The sequence below is a fragment of the Cupressus sempervirens genome, chromosome 3, assembly GCF_028749045.1.
Source record: "Cupressus sempervirens isolate cs-2001-9-10 chromosome 3, ASM2874904v1, whole genome shotgun sequence".
NCBI classification, from domain to species: Eukaryota; Viridiplantae; Streptophyta; class Pinopsida; order Cupressales; family Cupressaceae; genus Cupressus; species Cupressus sempervirens.
The window spans coordinates 989,539,319-989,558,710 of NC_143120.1; the positions used below are offsets into that span (position 1 = coordinate 989,539,319).

A 19,392-nucleotide genomic window follows, 5' to 3' on the forward strand; every position below is an offset into this window, starting at 1 on the left:
ATGTTCATGTTTCCTCTTGAACCGACCAAGAAGCTCATGACTGTCCAAGGTGTACTTTGTTGCCTAGCCGTTAAATCCTTCACCAAGGTAGTTAGAGCCCATACTTGATGGTCTGATGATAGACTGAATTCATGCCCCATTCCTTGAATCTCGTTTAGCAATGCGTCTCCCTCTTCGTTTGCTCTTGCAACCAAAAATGCATATTTTCACAATAATAACATGTTCCTCCATTTAAATTGAAATAACAAGGAAATACAATAATTGATAATTGTCACAATGGCTAACCAGCACTAACATTTATCTTCAAATATAAACATTCATTTATAATCAAAACAACAATAATCAACTAGCAAGTCTTTTACACACGAATCAATTTGGTTAATCATGATCTCCATTTCACAAGATCATGATAGCTGAGAGTTTTAACTAACCATTCCAACGACTATAATATTGTTTTTAAAAGGTCAAAAATTTGAGATGTAACATACCACCTCATGGCCCCATCCTTTTTCTTAACAAATAACAATGGGGCTCGCTAAGGAGAAATGCTTTTGCGGATGAGCTTCTGTTACATCCCAAATTTTGCCCTAATTTCTCTTTATTTAAAAATAGCCGTTGAACCATATTAATTTTTCATGTTCAAGTGAAGTTAGTTGTTGTTTCATCATGGTAGTTATAGCCGTTGTTTTATTTATTCATGTTCATGTGAAATTGAAGCAGTTATCTTAAGGCGGCGTACTAAATGAATATAGTTTTTAGCCGTTGTGTTCATGTGAAATGAATATAGTTTTTAGCCGTTGTGTTCATGAGAAATGGAAATAGTTTTTAACTGTTGTTCAATCAGTTATTATTTATGATGAAATTTCTAACGATATTATTTAGCAAATTATGAAATTGATGTTTTTGGTAAGAATGATTGTTTTGAAGGTTGCAGGATAAAGACTCGAGAAGGAGGGGAAGCATTACGAAATGAGGTCATACGGAAATGGGATGATCATGTGACCTAGTTATCAGGAATATCAGGTTTGATCAAAAAGTCGCCATGGCAAGATTGCTAAAGCTTGACAACAAATTTCAAAGTGGAAAGTTACATGAGCTAAAAATAATACAAGATTTTAAAAATTAAATAAAAATTCTTACCTCTATTTATTAAATAGTAATATCATTTAGTATTATGTCATTATTTTGATTAAAATCACAATTAAATATTTGCAAAGTGGCACTATTATATTAGGATCTATAATACAATAATGTCACTTTGTATATACTTAATTATAATCTAACCAAAATAATAATATAACATTAAATTATATTAATAAATTTTTTTTCACCTTTTGTTCCAACGATTCATATTTCAAATCGATGGAATTTCAAATCGCATAAGAGTCTTGTAACGGCAGAAGTTGAAAAGCCTTTCAATATCTTTTTATACTGCCTTTGTCGTTTTTGGACACTAGCAACAACATTTCCGTCTGTTCATGCTTTCTGCCATAGTCTCAGAGTTTTGTCTTTCAGTAACCTGAGTTTGTCCAATCATTGAAAGTCTTTCTGCCGTGAGATAGCTGTCTCAAGTTTTCCTTCTAAGATCCGTCGACCTTTTTGCCCAAACATTCATCGCCTGCAACATCATCCTGATTAGCCACGAAACCATTTATTTGAGCAAACGTGAAACCATTCTTGCACATTCTTGAGCGACGGAATTCAGTGGATATTTGAAGAATTCACCAAGCAGGGCACATAGTAAATCGTAGCCAAGTAAGGGTGTACTAAAATCGAATTTATGTTCTTTCACTCACGTTTTTCATTCTTTTCTGTCTTCTTTCTAAGTCGGGTTTGATACAAGTGAAGGAGTTGTGTGCATAGATTAGAGTCTTTCTGTTTTTCTCGTGCTCAGAATAATAGAAAAATGCCAACAGAGCTTGATTACATAGCTGTTAATTAAGCAGATGATATTTATGATAAAAGCCGATTAAGGAAGTAGAAAAACTTATGCTCTCATCTTATACATTGTCTGATAATACCAATTTTCCAACACTTAATTCAAGAATACTTTTGAATAAGGACTATACCTTTATCAAACCCTGTCTTTAATCTGTAGATTGTGTCATGAAATGTTCTGATCTCAAACAAACAAAATAGTAATAATGATCAACTCTGAATACCAAGGAAATTCTGAGAATGTAGAGTCTCAATCTTATGAATAAGTATAAGATGTAACGGTTCAGGCACCAAGAATACACCGATCAAAAGATTCGTTGATGGTGTGAGGTGTAGATGAATCTGACAAAAAGAAAACAAGAAAGACATCAATAATTGATAATACACAATTATTCTAATGCAATTAGCTCATGTAATTCCACTTTGAGAATTAGTTGTCAAGCTGAGTGGTGGAGATCAGGTTATAAAAACCTGTTGATGCGAGTTTTGTATCACTTACATAACATATTAGCAATTGAACATTTGATACCGTGTATCAAACATACAATTCCTCTCTTGAAAAGTTAATGCTCATGAGACATGAGTATAACTCCAATGTTCCTTACACTGTTGGATACTCGCTCAGTTTTATCAATGTGATTTGCTGATAATCACGTAGGCGGCCTTACGTAAATTGTTGAGGATGACTTGGACTTTGATGGGATGAAGATGATGGTGGCTCGGTTTGTGAAATGTGTGGAAGCAGATAATGTTGATGGTCGCGATGATGGAGGGTGTGTCTGCCGATGATGATGTTGATGGGAAAGTGATGATTGTGGGAGGTGAATGGATGAGTTCTATCACTTGATCTACTCTAACTTTCTTCTCTCTAAACTTCAGCTACCCAACTATTCACTATTCTACTCCTATTCCTATGAATGGAAGGTTAGCAAATGGACGGAGATCGAACCTAATGAGAGCTGACCAGCGGCCTCACTTCCACAGGTGCAATGATTCAAAGGAAAAATAAACTAGCTTACCACACAAAGCTTTCCAACCAGCCGCTAGGATGCTAGTGGTCTAGTAGTGATCCCTATCAAACATTTACCAATGCTACCATACAACTATTCATCTACTTTACTCTCACTTAAACAATTTGAAATGAAAACAACTTAAAACAACTTGAAAAGAAATCTAACTAAGTGGAAGTAGAAAACATGCAATAACACCCAATGTTCTTGATCAACATGCCAATCGCAACAATGGAAAAAAGAGCAATTTTGGTATTATTTTCGCAACAATTTCTCCGACCCTTTACAAATGAGAGCAAATGGCCTTTTATAGGGGCCAAAAATACAATGGACGGTGGAGATCAAAATAAGATCAACGATCCAGATTGGATCCTCAAAACCCTAATTAGGGTTGCCACCCCATCGGCCAATGAGAAGCTACCACCTCATCAATGGACCAATGAAAAAAGTGCAAAAAGTGGCAACCAATGAGAAGGCACCAAAATGGTGGCCAATCATAAATAGACACTTGTCCTATTCTAGAAGAAAGAGAAATTGCCACTTGGGCTTACATCAAATGATCTTCTAATATAACTCTTCCCTTTTCTTTCATCTTCTTAGCAAGGCAATGAACTTAGCTAGCCGTTCATTAACTTCTTCCATAGGAGGACAAGGTGTGTGCTTCGCCTTGAGTTCCACTGACTTTTGTACAATCTAGCAATTAGGTAGAACAGATAGGAGCTCATGTAGAATTGCCTTTGGTTTTGCACGGTTCTGAGTTGCAATTCTAAGTTCTCACTTATGATCTTGGCCCAATCAAACCTTCTTTTTCCTTTCTCAATCTCATCAATGAAGAAGTACATCCAGTTTTCAAATCTCAACCTTTGAGCCAGGCCCATGATCCGACTGAGTAGAACAACGAGATCACCATATTCTGGTTTGAAATCTGCCATTGTAAGCCTCGATGATCCGTTAACTCCTTTCCTTCCCTCGCGTATCCAATTCTGCTTTAGATGCATGTAATAGGCTCCTTGGTTATCTTGAAATGACTTAGTTGCTTGATCCATCATTACAATCGTCATGCCCTTGTACTGGGGAATGTTAAATGTTTCTTCAATTGCTTGTTCGCCAATGCTGGCCAACACTCTCTTCCCTTCATCAAAAATGATGGAATTACTGTTTAAATCAAATCTGGATGCGCATTCCATAATCAATTCTAGACAAGGCAATGTGGGAGGAAAAGCCGCTGCGTGTACAATTCCACTCTTGTAAATCCTTTTTGCCAAGGGGGATTGTCCTTCCTTCAATCTGTCCCTCATCCGTATCATGTCCATTGTACAGATATTGGTGTCGGTTATTCTCTTCATTTTCGAGAAGGAAGTATTGGGCATCATATCCTCTTTGTCTTTGTTAGTGTTCGCCCGCTTGGGATTCTTACTTGCACTATCATCCTCCATTCTCGTCGCCCTATTACGGGATGGTAGAGTGGTGGACCAAAAGGCAAGAAGAACCAAGCAGAGCAATCCTTAGACTAGAGCAAAAGATGGATGTCAACTTAAGCACTCCTTGCAACTCTAGATGATGAAAATTCACCTTAGCTGATAAACTTACAGCCACTGTTCGGAACCTAGGATATGACTTTCAAGTAGTTCAAATCCCTTTGCAAATAGAAATTTACACTCCTAAAACTATCCAACACTCGCCTTCTATGCAAAAATCAAACTTTCATATGTATCTCTTCTCCCAACAAAATTGCCAAAATCTGGAATAAAAATGCAGTCCTAAGTAGGAAAAAATCAGAGACCTTCACCATGAATTGCTCAAAAATCAGAATCAGGTCTGTCTCAATAAAATGCCAAGAATGGAAGATTTTGCCTTTGTCTCAAATCCGCCCAAGCATGAAGTCTGAAATCTGCCCAAAATGCTACCTAGGGCACAAATCGCAGCCCACAAATGGAGGAAAAAACCACCAAAATATGCAAGAATCTGCCTACAGAAAAATCGCCAAGGTCTGAAAATGGAGAAATGCAAGCAAAAATTGCCCAAGCATGCAAAAAACTGCCTTCCACTAAATTTGCCCAAGTTTGGAAAAAATCTGCTCCTCGACAAAATTCGCCCAAGTCTGAAAAAAATCTGCTCCTCCACAAAATTCGCCCAAGTCTGAAAAAAATCTGCTCCTCCACAAAATTCGCCCACATGGAGAGGAAGAAATGATTTGTGAAAATGAGATGGGGAGGAGACTCCCTTTATAGCCAATTTTCTTTCTCCATAAAGCTGGCTTACATGGTCTAGGAGAAAACAAAAAACAAAAATTAAATTCAAGTTAAGGCCCACAATTAAATACTTAGCTGAAAAAAATTAATTTTGCCAAAAGAAAGGTGCACTTTTAAATTCACCAATTAGCTTCAATTGCAAAACGAAATTAAATGGCCTTGAGGGTGTTAAATATTTTCATTTAATGAGGGTTTAGTAATTAATACGTCATTAAATTTGGATTTTGGCTAACCAAAAGCCATTTTTTAAATATTAAATTACTAAATTCATTAAAAATTTAAAAGTTTTCAAGGCAATTAATCCAATTAAAGCCAATTTTTTGCAATTTTCTACCAAAGCGATTTTGCCAAGCTAAAAATTAAAAAATTAAAATTGCATTTAGAACCAAAAATCGATTTTTTGCACTTTTCCTCATTTCAACAAAATTAAAAATTTTCACCAAAGAAAAATTTGAGATTTTCCAAAAACTTAAGTCTAATTAAAATTTCTCTTTTGAAAATTATCCAAATTTACAGAGTTAAAACCAAATTTTCAAAAGAAAATGTCTAAGTACAAAATTCACAACTTTATCCTGCCAAGTTGAAATTAACTTAGAAAATTATTTGGCGTAAGGATAAAATTGATAGCTCTAGAAAATCAAGTTAAGAAAATTGGGTGAAAATAAGCTAAGCCTCCCCATATCTGTCCTGAAGGTGCCAAGGTGTGACATTTTCAAAACTCAAAAATTTTGGGCAATCCAAAAATTCGCCGAGGTGATTAAAAAAAAAGGGGGTCCCCAAGATTTGGGGCGATGTGTGAAAACCTCACAACAAAACCCACCTCTGAAATCCCTGGCCAGGGCGATAAAAGGCAAAACATGTCACAACAAGATGATTGCGTTGTTGTCTTTATGCTTCAGTTATTCAACCGAATAGCTGTTAGGACCTCAACCCACTTGAATACTCCGATGACTGGATTGATGAACGTCCTGGGCTTGACCTTAGGGTATGGAGGGGCGTTCTATTAATTTAAAACTTGTGGGGATAAGTAAAAAGGTCCGCGGTTGGGAGGTTAAGCCTACGATAATGCTTCTCCTCTCACCAAAGTTAGAGCTTGGTCAATTAATTGGAAAAGTCTCTCAAGTAAATTAGTACGTATCTTTGTTTTTTTAAAGTTTCTTTGTTTATTTTATGCAATATATATATATATAAAACTGAAAGATTCTTTCCCTGTAAATAGATGTATCATAAAATGATTCTTTTTAGTACGTTAGATGCAACTTTTCTTTTCAACAATTCAGATTAGAGTTAAATTTCAGCATTCTCAAACAATTAGAATAAATTTGAAATTCAGTAATTAAAATAGATTTAGTTTTTAGATTTAACTTCAGTATTAGTTTAGATAGATCTCAACAGTTAATTAGAATATTAAATTTAGCTGATTTTATAGTTGTAGAAAAACTTTATGTTACAGCTTCTTGTCCAATAATTCCTGTAATTGTATTTGCAACTCCCTCAGCTTTGTGGTAGTCATTTTGTATGGTCCTCTGGATATGGGTTCTGTTCCTGGTACCCAAATCTATGGTAAAATCTGCTGAGGTTATAGGATCATTGCAAATGTAATAACACTGCTGGATTGGTATGCGTTTTCCAAGTGCAGATGCGAATGCAAATATATTGGAGGAGAAGAGACATGTCTCCATGTTAATCAATATTGGTTATGGTTAGTTAATTTCTATTAGACATTATTAGCAACAATATGTGTGTGTGTCTAATTGATGACTAATCAAATGTAATAATATTTAACCAATAACCATGGGGATTAACTCTAGATCAATTTAGTTTGACTGAAGCTACAACATTAGCACTCCCTCTTAGCTAGGGAGAATTGTTATAGAACACATTATGCTCTCAAGTATACAGAGAGATATCATCTCAATATGATATTCTTGGAATGACATATTTAAGGATATCAATATATATCCATCAAATCAGATATAATCCGATTGATCAACAAAATCAAATATCCTAGAAGGTGGTAGTTCAGGTAGTTCCTCTGGAAACACATCTTGGAAATTTCTAAGGTAGGGGCACCTTTCTGCAAAGGATTCCTTCATTCCTTCCCCAATCTCCCCATCTTTTAGAATGTAATCATCTTGATACACTTTTTCTGGAGTCTCATTTAGTTTTTCTATTTGTACCGCATAGATTTCACATCCTTGTCTTCTACACCTCGTAAGTCGCATGCTTGATATTTGATGCAGTTTCACTTCATTTAGTATTCCTTGAATGTTCACAGGATTCCCTTGGTCATCAAGGAATTCTACTATCTTAGCAAGACAATCCACTTGATGGAGAATTTTTTGCAAAAAATTAGGGCCTCTATTTGTGAAATAATGTAGTAGATTCATGATGAAATGTTGTCATTAATATCAATAAGATTGATGAAAAGGTGAGAATATAATATTGTCTCGATGATATATATACATGTCGTGTGTGAGAATAAATACGGTATACCACATGCTAAACAACAATCACCGAGAGTTTTGTTCATGGTAATAAAGAAAGGAGATGATGCCTCAAAAGAGTCTCTATGCATATGCACTTAAAGCAATGATTGCAGAACTCATAACATTTCAATAATAATAATATAATTGCAGATAAGCCATGGCTCTTGTATTTTAGAGCAGACTCATACAAATGCAGATATCCTGCATCTGTCACAGGTCCAAGGAGTAAGCACTGGAAAAGATATACTGATGAGATGATATTAATCATTGTCTGAAGGAATTGAAAGGCAAATTATGAAAGGACAATTGTTACATCTAGAGCAATGAAGTTTTTGAAATTGTGCCATCCTTTCGACATAAACTCTATGCTGCTTAAAGGCTACCCAATTCATACCAGGATTTTCATGGGCAACCCGTTTTGAAACATGTATAAATGAATTTGGCCTGATTGCTATGTTACCAGTTTCATTCTTGGCATCAAGGAAACCAGATGGTTCTTCACTTTGCATAGGTCTACTGAGAATGTTCGTTTTGACTATATTGGAGAATATGAAATTTGCTTGTGTACCTGCAAGAGGACCAGCATCTACAGATCACATCAACAGGCTGCAAGATTGTAAATGCCATTATGAGAACAGGATTTGGGCCTCCATGAAGAATATAAGCCAAAACAATGACCTTAAAAGGATGATACTGTATGTGGAGCAGGTTTGAAATTACACAGAGATACTTAGAACTTATTTAATAGTGTTATTAATAACAGCAAGTCAGAACAGAGATTGATAAGGGTAGAACTAAGTTGGAAAACTATATCAAATAAAATGAATCATCAAGTAGTTTACTCACCTCACTTAATCTGATCACTATTTTAACATGGTATCAGAGCAGACTTAAGAGACGATCAGATCAGATTTTTATTGACAAAATATACACAAATTTTTGAAAATATTATATTTATCAAAATGGTGGATGGAATCAGATTTGAAGACAGACTTGAAGGTGCTTCAAATTTTGAAGCTCAGAGATTGCGAATGATGCTAATGCTAAAAGAGCACGAGTTAAAAACAATCGTAGAAAATTCTCCTAAATCTAATGAGAATGACAAAAACAGTAAATGTGAAAAGGACAACACTAGAGCAAAGAAATTATTGGTGGATGCAGTGAAAGATTATCACAAAGTTAGTCTATGCATATGATATGTTCAAAGCCCTAGAAGACATGTTTGAGATCAACAACACTAGCAAACTTCTTACTCAAAAAAATCAACTCTCTAATATAAAGAGGATGCAAGGAGAGACTATCACCTCATACTTTATGAGGATAACAGAATTGAGAAACCAACTCTCAACAATTGGTCACATCTATGATAGTAAAGAGTTAACTATGGTAGCTCTAAATGGACTTCATATCTCATGGGGAAACTTAAGACAAGTAATAAGTGCTCATTCCAAGCTCCCCAAATTTGATCAACTAAAAGCTGATTGCATTCAAGAAGAGTGTAGTTTAATATCTAGAGGAATTGGTATGGAATGCACAAATGAAGACATTCAAATTCTCACCACTAATCTGAAAAAGAAAAAGGGCAAGGACCCAAATGGTAAACAACCATTCAAGAAACAAAGAGACTTTTCTAAAATAAAAGTGTTATAGATGTTACAACTATGGTCATGTTTCAGCAAAGTGTCCTGATAGACTCCAACATCAAGCCTCCTTCGCTGAAGTCAATAAGACAAACATGGATTCAAAGAAACTTGTTTTGTACTCCTCTCTATCCAATCAAGTATCAAACAGACCAAACACTTGAGTAATAGATAGTGGAGCTTCTCGGCATATAACAAGCTTCAAAGACCATCTAGATTCTATAGAAGATTATGATGACGAAATGACTATCAAGTATCAAACAAACCAAACACTTGAGTAATAGATAGTGGAGCTTCTCGGCATATAACAAGCTTCAAAGACCATCTAGATTCTATAGAAGATTATGATGACGAAATGACTATTGGAGATGGTGCAAATTATCTAGTAAAGGGAATTGGGACTGGCACTATCAATCTCAAATCATGCATCTCACTCAAACTCACAGAAGTACTATATGTATGTGGGATCAAGAGAAATTTAGTTTCTATTTCAGCACTTGAAGACAAGGGATACAAAATCCCCTTCATGAAAGAAAAAGTAATAGCTTGGACAAATGACTCAGTTATCAAGAATGCTCTAACCATTGGGATAAGGCATGGTTGCCTCTACAAGCTATCTACTTCTCCCTCTTCAGCATTAATTCATGAGTCCACTAATGCAAGTGAAATCCAACTTACCTTCTTTAGAGAAGATGGTAACAAGACTACCTAAACTCAGAACTGAACATGAAGAGACATGTAAAGGGTGTGCATTAGGGATGAATACCTAAAAGCATTTATTGTACAAAAACTTGTTCATTCTGATTTTTGTGGACCCATGTTTGATTTTCATATTATATTATTCTTGTAGATAACTACCCTACAAAAACCTGGATATACTTTATAAATATAAAGAATCTGAAAAAATTCTTACAAGGCTCAAAGAATGTAAGGCTCTAGTAGTAAACAGATTAGGGAAGAAGATCAAAACTCTAAAGAACTAATAATAAGAGGGAATGCACTTCAAAATATCTCAAAATTTTGTGAAATACTGGATTGAGAGGGAGTTCACTGTCCTTCACAATCCTCAATAAAATGGAGTTATTGAATGAAAGAACATAACTATTATTGAAGCTGCTAAAGCCATAATGCATGATCAAAACTTAGAAACTTACCTTTGAGTTGAAGCTTCTGTACTGCCATATACATCCAAAATAGATGCCCACACTCCCATCTAGAAATCAAAATCTCAAGAGAAGCATTCACTAGAAATAAACCAAAGTCATCTAAGAATATTTGGCTGTCCAGCTCACATTCACATTCCTAAAGAGAAAATATCTAAATTAGAACTTTTTGGGAAAATGAATTCTTGTTGAGTATAGTGAAACTTCTAAAGCTTACAAAATTTACATCCTTGGACAAAGTAGAGATGTGATATTTTTAGAAGATATTACATTAAAAGATCCAAAGCTGAAAATGAATAATGAAGATCGTCAAAAGGATCCCTCTCTTGAGATTCAGAGGGAGACTCGAGATATTTGTTATGCAATGAGTGCACTTAATCAGTTCATGTGTGAACCAATGCAATTACACTTAATAACATGTCTAAACACATTGTGATACCTTATCACTACATCAAAGACGTGGTTGAGAAGAATGTAGTCGAGCTGAAGTATGTTAGTACAGATAACTAGATAGCAAACATCCTCACCAAATCTCTTGCGAAAACAAAGGTGGAACACTTCTGAGCCAAACTTGGTATGGTTGTAATTACTGAGAAGAGTCTCAGCATATTTGATTATTGTACTAATGAAACTATTTTTAATCATGAGTGTTATTTCATGACTTTTTAAGTCCCGTGTACATCATGAAGAAGTGACGACTTCTAAATTATTATCACTTGTATTTGTAGAAGTTATTGTAAGGTGACGATCTTACAATAACTTACTCTTTGATTATGATGGATATCATATGATGTCTAAGTAGATCATGATAGATTATATCTTGTAAATCAATCAACTAAGAGATATCTATGAGCTGTATTGTATAGATATGTCATGGTGGATTAACATCCTAAAACAAACCATGAGTATAATAGTCCTATTGTAAGTATCATAGGATGATATGTGTGCACATACCATATGAACATTTTGAGTATGTGGTGAATATCATGCGACTTGATATTTGAAGGCCATTACTCGAAGTACTTGGTGAATATCATGCAACTTGATATTTTGAGGCCATTACTCTTGATTAATAGTGGGCATCTTCTAATCAAAGATATCCTTAATCATGCCATGTTGATATTACATAGAGGTAATATCTAATCATTTGTTTATCCTAGCTAAAAGGGAGTGTTAATGTTTGTAGCTTCAGTCGTATACAATCCTACGAGACAAATCCATCTAAGACACACTCACACACACACATATACACATATACATACATACATACAATATATGTGAGATAATAGTATATACTCAAACAAATATAATATATATATTTCAAATGAAATATTATTTATGTAATTTGTGGAGAAATTAATAAATATTGTGTATATATACATTTATATTAAAGAAGGTCTTTATATTAATCTCATCCTAATCACCGATTTGACCAATCACATTATAATGTAGATAACTGAATACAATAATTGACCGAGTGGCTATTAAAGTCTGTCGTTTATTGTTAAGAGTGTCAGTTATATTGTGGAGTCATTATCCACTATGGATCGTGACACCTTCATGGAGTCGTGATCCATCGTGGACCATGACTCCTCACTGTATTATATATGTGCGCAGACCTTTGGTAATTTTAGAAAACAACAAACACATCAATCAATATTCAGTCTTCAAGTTTCCAATCACACGGGGATACTTGGAACTTATTTAATAGTGTTATTAATAACAGCAAGTCAGAACAAAGATTGATAAGGGTAGAACTAAGTTAGAAAATTATATCAAAATTGAATCATCAAGTAAAAATCAAGTTTGCTCATCTCACATAATCTGATTGCTATTTTAGCAGTATGCAATGGTAATTTGAGCACATCAAGAACAGAAAACATAAAGGAAGAAAGATAAGTGGAATAAGGAGGATCAAATGGAATAAGAGTGATAAGTGGGAGGATAAATGATAAATATCTACAGAACTGAGATAAGTAATCTGCCTTCAGAGAACAACAGTTTCACGATCTTATAAGCATCTCCCCCATTGATATAAACAACAATGTTTTTTCCCATTGACATCAATCTACTCATGACTAATTCTCCCCCATACATACATCTCCCATATACTACTAGAAGATGTTTCTCATGTGATCATCTCCCCCATTGACATCAATGATAAAGGCTTCATTATGTCAATCATCTGCTCTCAAGTTTTCAACCAGCTCAAGTGTCCAAAGACACTGTTCTATACCAACTACGAAGAGTCCTTGATGACTCTGCCCATCGCAGATACTCCCCCATACAGGAAGCATCAGCATTCAGTCCATATAAACAATCTCTTATGCATATTGATATAGTTAGCAAGAAGACAAGCTAAACTATCTAGATTTATCAATTATTGATTTAATTTATCTATTCTCCTAGAGGCAATCATGTATGGGTTAGTAAGGAGACACAATTGGGAGAGCAAATACAGGTTTTCCCTATAATGCTACTCTCCAAAGTTCATTCTGACAACTACTTTATATGTGTGCAAACTCAAAATGTAGAAATGGGAGTACAATCTATAGAGTTGGGAAGGAATTAAGGGATTTTTCAAAATTTAAATATTTGATTTCCCTCAAAAGAGCTCACAATAAGCTTTTGAAAGGAATTTAAGTTTTATTTCCCCCACATCCTGGGCAGCCGACTTTGGGGTCAACACTTAGCACTGTATTATTTTTTACTAAAGCTATTAATTTAGTCATTTATAACTTTAATGTGAATTTTGATTCATATCCATCATCTTAGGAAACCTGCCAAGATGCCAGAAATAGAAATCTGATCGTGACGAAACATAACTGATGGCAACATAAGCAAATAATGTAAATAGCAGGCTTCTTCGAGAAACAAAGAGAATAAAGCCAAAAAATTCCAGAGAGATCAACTTCCTGCAAGAATTTACTATAAATAGAAGTGTTCTCCAAGGACCAAGGAAAACAAATCAAAAACAACTCAAAAAGATTAGTGCCATGGAAGCACTTTCTATATATAACAGTTTGCTTCGAGGATTGAGGAGACCAAACTTAAAAAAACCCGGAAAGAGTGATGCCATGCGAGTGCTTGCTATAAAGAACAACCACTGTTTCAACTTCAAACCTGCTGAAATTGAGAACTGAGCCCACTAAGAAAATTGGATGTTTTGGTGGATTTGGGAATCTACGAAAAACTCTGAAAATTGGGCAATGCTTGAATTACAAGATGGCATAAAAACAGGGTCAGTACACCACCTCTGACTTATTCCAATTCTCACGAATGCCTAGCCTTATATCAATCTCTTTGTGCTTATGAATGTGCTGTGGGTACTTGTTTAGTTTAACTTTGCAGGATTAGCTGGTGACATGTCTTTTAGTTACGGTAAGAAACTTTCCTTCAGCAGTCTTAATAACAATGATGTTCCAACTTTAAGTTGTGCTTCATCTATTTCTGGAACTAGTACATCTTCAAGAAGATTGGATATTTTATTTATAGATATGATAATACTGCAATTTTTGGGGTTCTGGCACTGAATATCTCTTATGATAGTATCTGTGTAAACCTTGGTAGAGACTCTAGTGTATCACCTTCTAAACTGAGGGCAATGTGGAACCAACAAATAGATTAGGAAGTAGTTGGAATTAGCAGGCAGCTTTGTTTGAATTTGGATTCCTCTGGCTTCCTTGATGGAGCAGACAGAGGATTCTGAAATGCTGACCACTTTCTTTACAACTGTCTTTACAGGCAAGTCATCTGACAGAAGAGTTTTGGAAACTGAATGTTTGATGTGCACTTCAGCTCACTCCATGTGCTCAGAGACAACTCATTCTTTAGGCATTTTAATTCTTCTTATCTCTTAATGATATTGTCGATGATTGAAATTGACAATGCAAATAACATGTGAAAACCTATCTCAGCCCAATTATAAGCAAGGAATCCACAATGTATCCAAATCATCATATCAAGAGGGCACTTCTTCACAAAAGCACAAAACACATGTTAGATAAACACCAAATAAAATCAAATGCTTTCATGAAACAATTGATTCCCTTGTCCTATTATCTTTCAAGATCTTGTGTGGAATGAAATGCGGGCACTTATAGTTTTGCAGCACAAAGCACAAGAGGCTATGGAGAATCGAGATGGTTGATTGTTAATGGAGATGATGCAAGTATGGAAACATGATGATGATATAGATGGCAATAGACTTTCAAAGATGCCAGTAAGCAAGGGCAATATCTCTAAGGGCTCAAGATCACAACAAGACAGCTCAATAGCACGAATGCATCAGAAGGTCAAATGTGAGAAGGACAGATCTTGTATAGAATCCTCTTAAAAATCAACGGTCGAGATTAAGAGGGGCTAGGAGACTGAAAAGGATTCAAAAAGGTAGGTAGGGATTTGGTATGAGTGATGGAGATTAATAGGCAATAGGAAATGGGTGGCTAGGATTAAGTGGTAGGTAAGAAAGTTGTTTACTTTGGTCATAAGAGGCAAATGAAGAGACATGCAACAATTGGCACAAGCTCAAAATTTAGAAGTTGATCCATGTAAGTGATGGTGATTGGATAAATATGAAAGAATGGGATTTGTGAATTTATAAAATAAACCAAGGTGTTTATTCCATAAATAGAAGAATTAGGAAATGGCAAATGCATAAAGTAAATAAATAGTTTCTTTTAAAAGATTAAAAAATCTAATAAACTAATTAAATAAATAAAATTAATAAAATTATTTATTTAACAAGTAAATAATAATATTCATATAATCAATAGACAAATTTTTTGTTGATTTCATGGAGATATTGTTAGGTGTCTACAGATATATGTTTAAGAGTTGATACTCATAATGAGGACTTGGCACATTACCCTATTTGTAGTAACTATATCTGGACTTTGCTCTGGTTGAGCATAACTTTTCCTTTTATAGGAATATTATATTTATATTTTTAGTAACCATATCTGGTTCTCTTTTGGTCGAGCATAATACTTGCTTTTTAATAGTCTAGGTAAAGATCCGGAATAGTCAATAACCTGTTATATAAACTGTCTCACATGGATCAAACTCTATTATCCCATATTGGTTGTGAGAAGCTTCCCACTTCCACATTTTTCTTTATAAGGGAGATCCCTCTCCTCATTTTTGGACATCCATTATTATGCTATTGTTATGCTGTGGGTTTGGAGAGCGATTTTTTTTGGAGAAGTTTGAACATTAAAGCTTTTTGTGGAGAATTTCTATCTTCTTGTCTTTGTGACTTTTAAGCCTCTAATGTATAAAGCAGTCTTCAACATTTGTTGGTTCTCAAGCAATAATTTGATAAATCATTAATATTTAATTTGTCTGGAAATCTCATGCACATAAGGTAACAGCATAGGGTTCCGTTCGGCCTTATACAAAACTTGGAATGTGACAGTACAGGTTAGGATGGTTACATGACCAATGCAACCTCTTTAGTATTTAGCTTGAGTAATATCTGTCAAAGAGATAACAGACTTTGGCAGATGCCTATGCTCGACGAAACTCCTACCAAGACGACTGTCTGGCCTTGAGGAATCATAGACCTGTATTATTGGGATTGTCTCTCTTAGAAACCATTGAACTGTGCATTAATATAATATTGCCCGACCTATCGTATGTAAGTGTTTTGAGAATTCTCTCGTAGTATTTGCTCAGAATGTAGGAGTTGCCATGGTGCATTTGCGTTTCTGGTTTGGTAGCATTTTCCATTTTACACCAAAACTTTAATTTTTCAATGAGTATGTTTAGTTTGTTATCTCCTATTTTTTTCCCCTCTTTTGATCGTCTATTATCTATTTTTTCTTTCTACTTGTTGAGTCATCACTCACCCTCAGTAAGAGGTACTGTTGATATTTTTTTGAGTACCCTAGGAATAATTTCTGACAAGTACTTCAATGGACGTTTGCATCATATTTTATCTAGCTTCCTTGCCAGTCTTGATGAGATGACTTGTTGAAAGCTTGTAACACCACACTACCAAATGGTCCATACAAAGTTACAAACAGGTAAATCTGTGAGGCCAAACTTTTAAGCTAGAAATTAAGTTTGAGCAGTCTTCAAGGAAAACAGCATGAGGTTTACTCACCTCCAAGTTTGTTGCAATGCACTGCTTTCCATTTCTGCAGTTTTCAGTTTATTATAGTTGTATTTAGTAATTATGTATACCTTCAAATTCAAGAATCCTGTTTCCCTGGTACAGTCGGTAAACAAATTCACAATGCATTGTCATATGCTTTTGCAGAGGGAGGTTCAAGCAGGTTGTCAGAAAAGGACCTTCAAAGTTTTACAGTGGATAAACTAAAATCTCTTTTGAAAGAAAAGGGTTTACCAATAAAAGGGAAAAAGGTGGGAGCAACAAGACTAATGATCTTAATATAAATTTACTCTGTTTGATATATCTAATCGTCTGGCTTTTAAAAATATGCATCATATACATTTGAGATAAATGAATGTGATGCGTGTACTATTGTATTTGCAGGATGAACTCATTACGCGCTTGAGATCTTCTTGACGGTATGAGAGTCTTCTGTTGATGTTTTTGAAGGTTCTTATTTACCGGTTCGTGTTATTGGAAAGTTGTTTTCTGATCAAAATTTTACAACCCCTCTCGATGCAAGAAAGTTCTGGACATTCCCAAGATGTTAATGTGCTACACATTTTGCCTTGATTGTCACTTGTAATGAAATGATTTTGTAGAATGCTCATCGTATTTGGTGACCCATGAGTGGCCGTCAAATTGAAGTTTTGGCTATTATAATTTGGGAACCTGGCTGTTTGCACTGTTTGGAAAGTATGTTGCTGCTTCTGGCATATATTACCTCAGTGAAACTGCTACATGGATAATTTTGAAGTCTATATCCTTCATTTTTGATAAAGATGGAGGAAAACAATTCCTCACAAGTTCTTCCTGCATATTCATGTCAGGAGTTTTCCATACTACATATTAAAAGCATGCTTTAACAGTCAGAGACTTTTGTGAGATTTATGGGGAGATGGTGTAATTCCTTCGTGGATTTCTTGTTTCCTTTAGTTGAACTGTGTTTTGTACTTTCATTCAGTAACTGTTTGTTATCCTAGATGTATCAGAATTTGGATCCAGCCCAGCCTTAATCATAAATTTAAACCTAATAGGAAATTGGGTATAGTATTGTCGGTATGACTTTTTTCTTTGTTTGGGAGCTCTTATACTGTACTTAAAAGGATGTATGAATTAAACCAGATAATGAAAATTCATCCAAGGGTTTGAGGTTCCAGGGTTGAAAATGGTTTTCAATTTTTGCTAACATATGTAGGCAGTTGGCAGCACTGAAGTAGAGGAATTAAAATTATTTCTTTGCGAGAGCACGCAGGTAAGACACTGCGAAAGATATACCAACTCATTTCATAGAGATTAATACATGAGACAAGAGATGGGATTTGAAAGCATGGTAATTATGTTGGAAATAGAGGAGCTCAACATCCACGTTTCTGCTTTAGTACCTTGCCTTGGGGTAAGGACCCTGCTATTAGTTTTCACATGTGAGGCCTTTAGTATCCCATTCCATTCCAGATAGAATAGATAGGGGCCTCGAGCGGATCAAACACGTTGTCTATTCATTCATGGTTTCAGCATTTTGTAGGTGTTTTGCCCTACTATTCTAAGGGGTTTCAGTTACGAAAGAGGTGGATACTCAATCCTGAACCCTTACGAATTCATAAATCTTATTATCCATCCGCAGTTGTCCACATCTTGGGGCCGGCAGGGTGGAAATTGGTATATTTATATACAGCCTAAAAGTAAAAACAAGGATTAAATTTAGCATACTACATATTGTGCATATGCAAAACAAAACTTCGAAGAACCAAAAATATTGAAAACTTACTAATTTTATACCTATTTGTAAGAACTTGTACACACACACACCCACACCCCCCCCCCACACGTGCATAGTCTAAAAGTAAAAACAAGAATTAAATTTAGCATACTACACATTTTGCATTTGCAAAACAAAACTTAGAAGAACTAGAAATATTTAAAGCTAACAAATTTTATATCTATTTGCAAAAACTTGCACACGTGCATGCCCGCACGTACACAGTCTAAAAGTAAAAACAAGAATTAAATTTAGCATACTACACATTGTGCATTTGCAAAACAAAACCTAGAAGAACCAGAAATATTTAAAGCTAACAAATTTTATATCTATTTGCAAAACCTTGCACACACACACACACGCACACACGTCCACACACACACGCACGCACCCACCCACCCACACTCACTCATGCACACGCTCGCGCACATAGACACGCGCGCACACACACACAGGGATAGAATAATCTCCCACAAAAAAACACCAAAGACAAAACAAGTAAATTTTTTTTTTCTAGATTCATGAAAACATAGTGAATTCTTTCCAATTTTTTTTGTTGTTTTCGACTACAAACTATGCAGATCATGAAGATCAAATGCTGAAATTTTCAAAAAAATCCGTAACATTTTCGATCTTTTGAAAATTGGTCAACTGTACATTTTTGTGGGAGGATAGCCGCATCCATATATGTACATACACACATATAGCCTAAAAGTAAAAACAAGAATTAAATTTAGCATACTACATATTGTGCATATGCAAAACAAAACATAGAACCAAAAATATTGAACGCTAACAAATTTGATATCTATATGGGAGATTGGACAACAAAATGTGTACAAACCATGTTTCAATCAACATAGACACAATGTTAGATTCCTTTGCATTGTCTATTATTACTTGGATGATATTTTGAGGACAAGTCTTAATATAAGGATGTTAGCAATAATTCATGCATCCTTCACTTGTGCCTCACTCCACAACTTTTAAAAACATTGCTGCTTTAGAGGTACATTTCAATCACTT

At 35.0% G+C, this 19,392-nt stretch overlaps 1 protein-coding gene across 2 annotated transcripts in view; it reads left to right on the forward strand.

Annotated features, from left to right (window-relative positions):
* Positions 1-17,526, forward strand: part of LOC149570077 (SAP domain-containing protein) — a 78,050-nt gene extending 60,524 nt beyond the window's left edge. For both annotated transcript variants that reach the window (XM_089822738.1, XM_089822737.1), the window contains exons 5-6: positions 16,755-16,858; positions 16,992-17,526. In XM_089822738.1, coding sequence (XP_089678864.1) covers positions 16,755-16,858; positions 16,992-17,024 — 137 coding nt within the window. In that variant the 3' untranslated portion in view covers positions 17,025-17,526. The remainder of the gene's footprint in view (positions 1-16,754; positions 16,859-16,991) is intronic.
* The last annotated feature ends 1,866 nt before the right edge of the window (positions 17,527-19,392 follow it).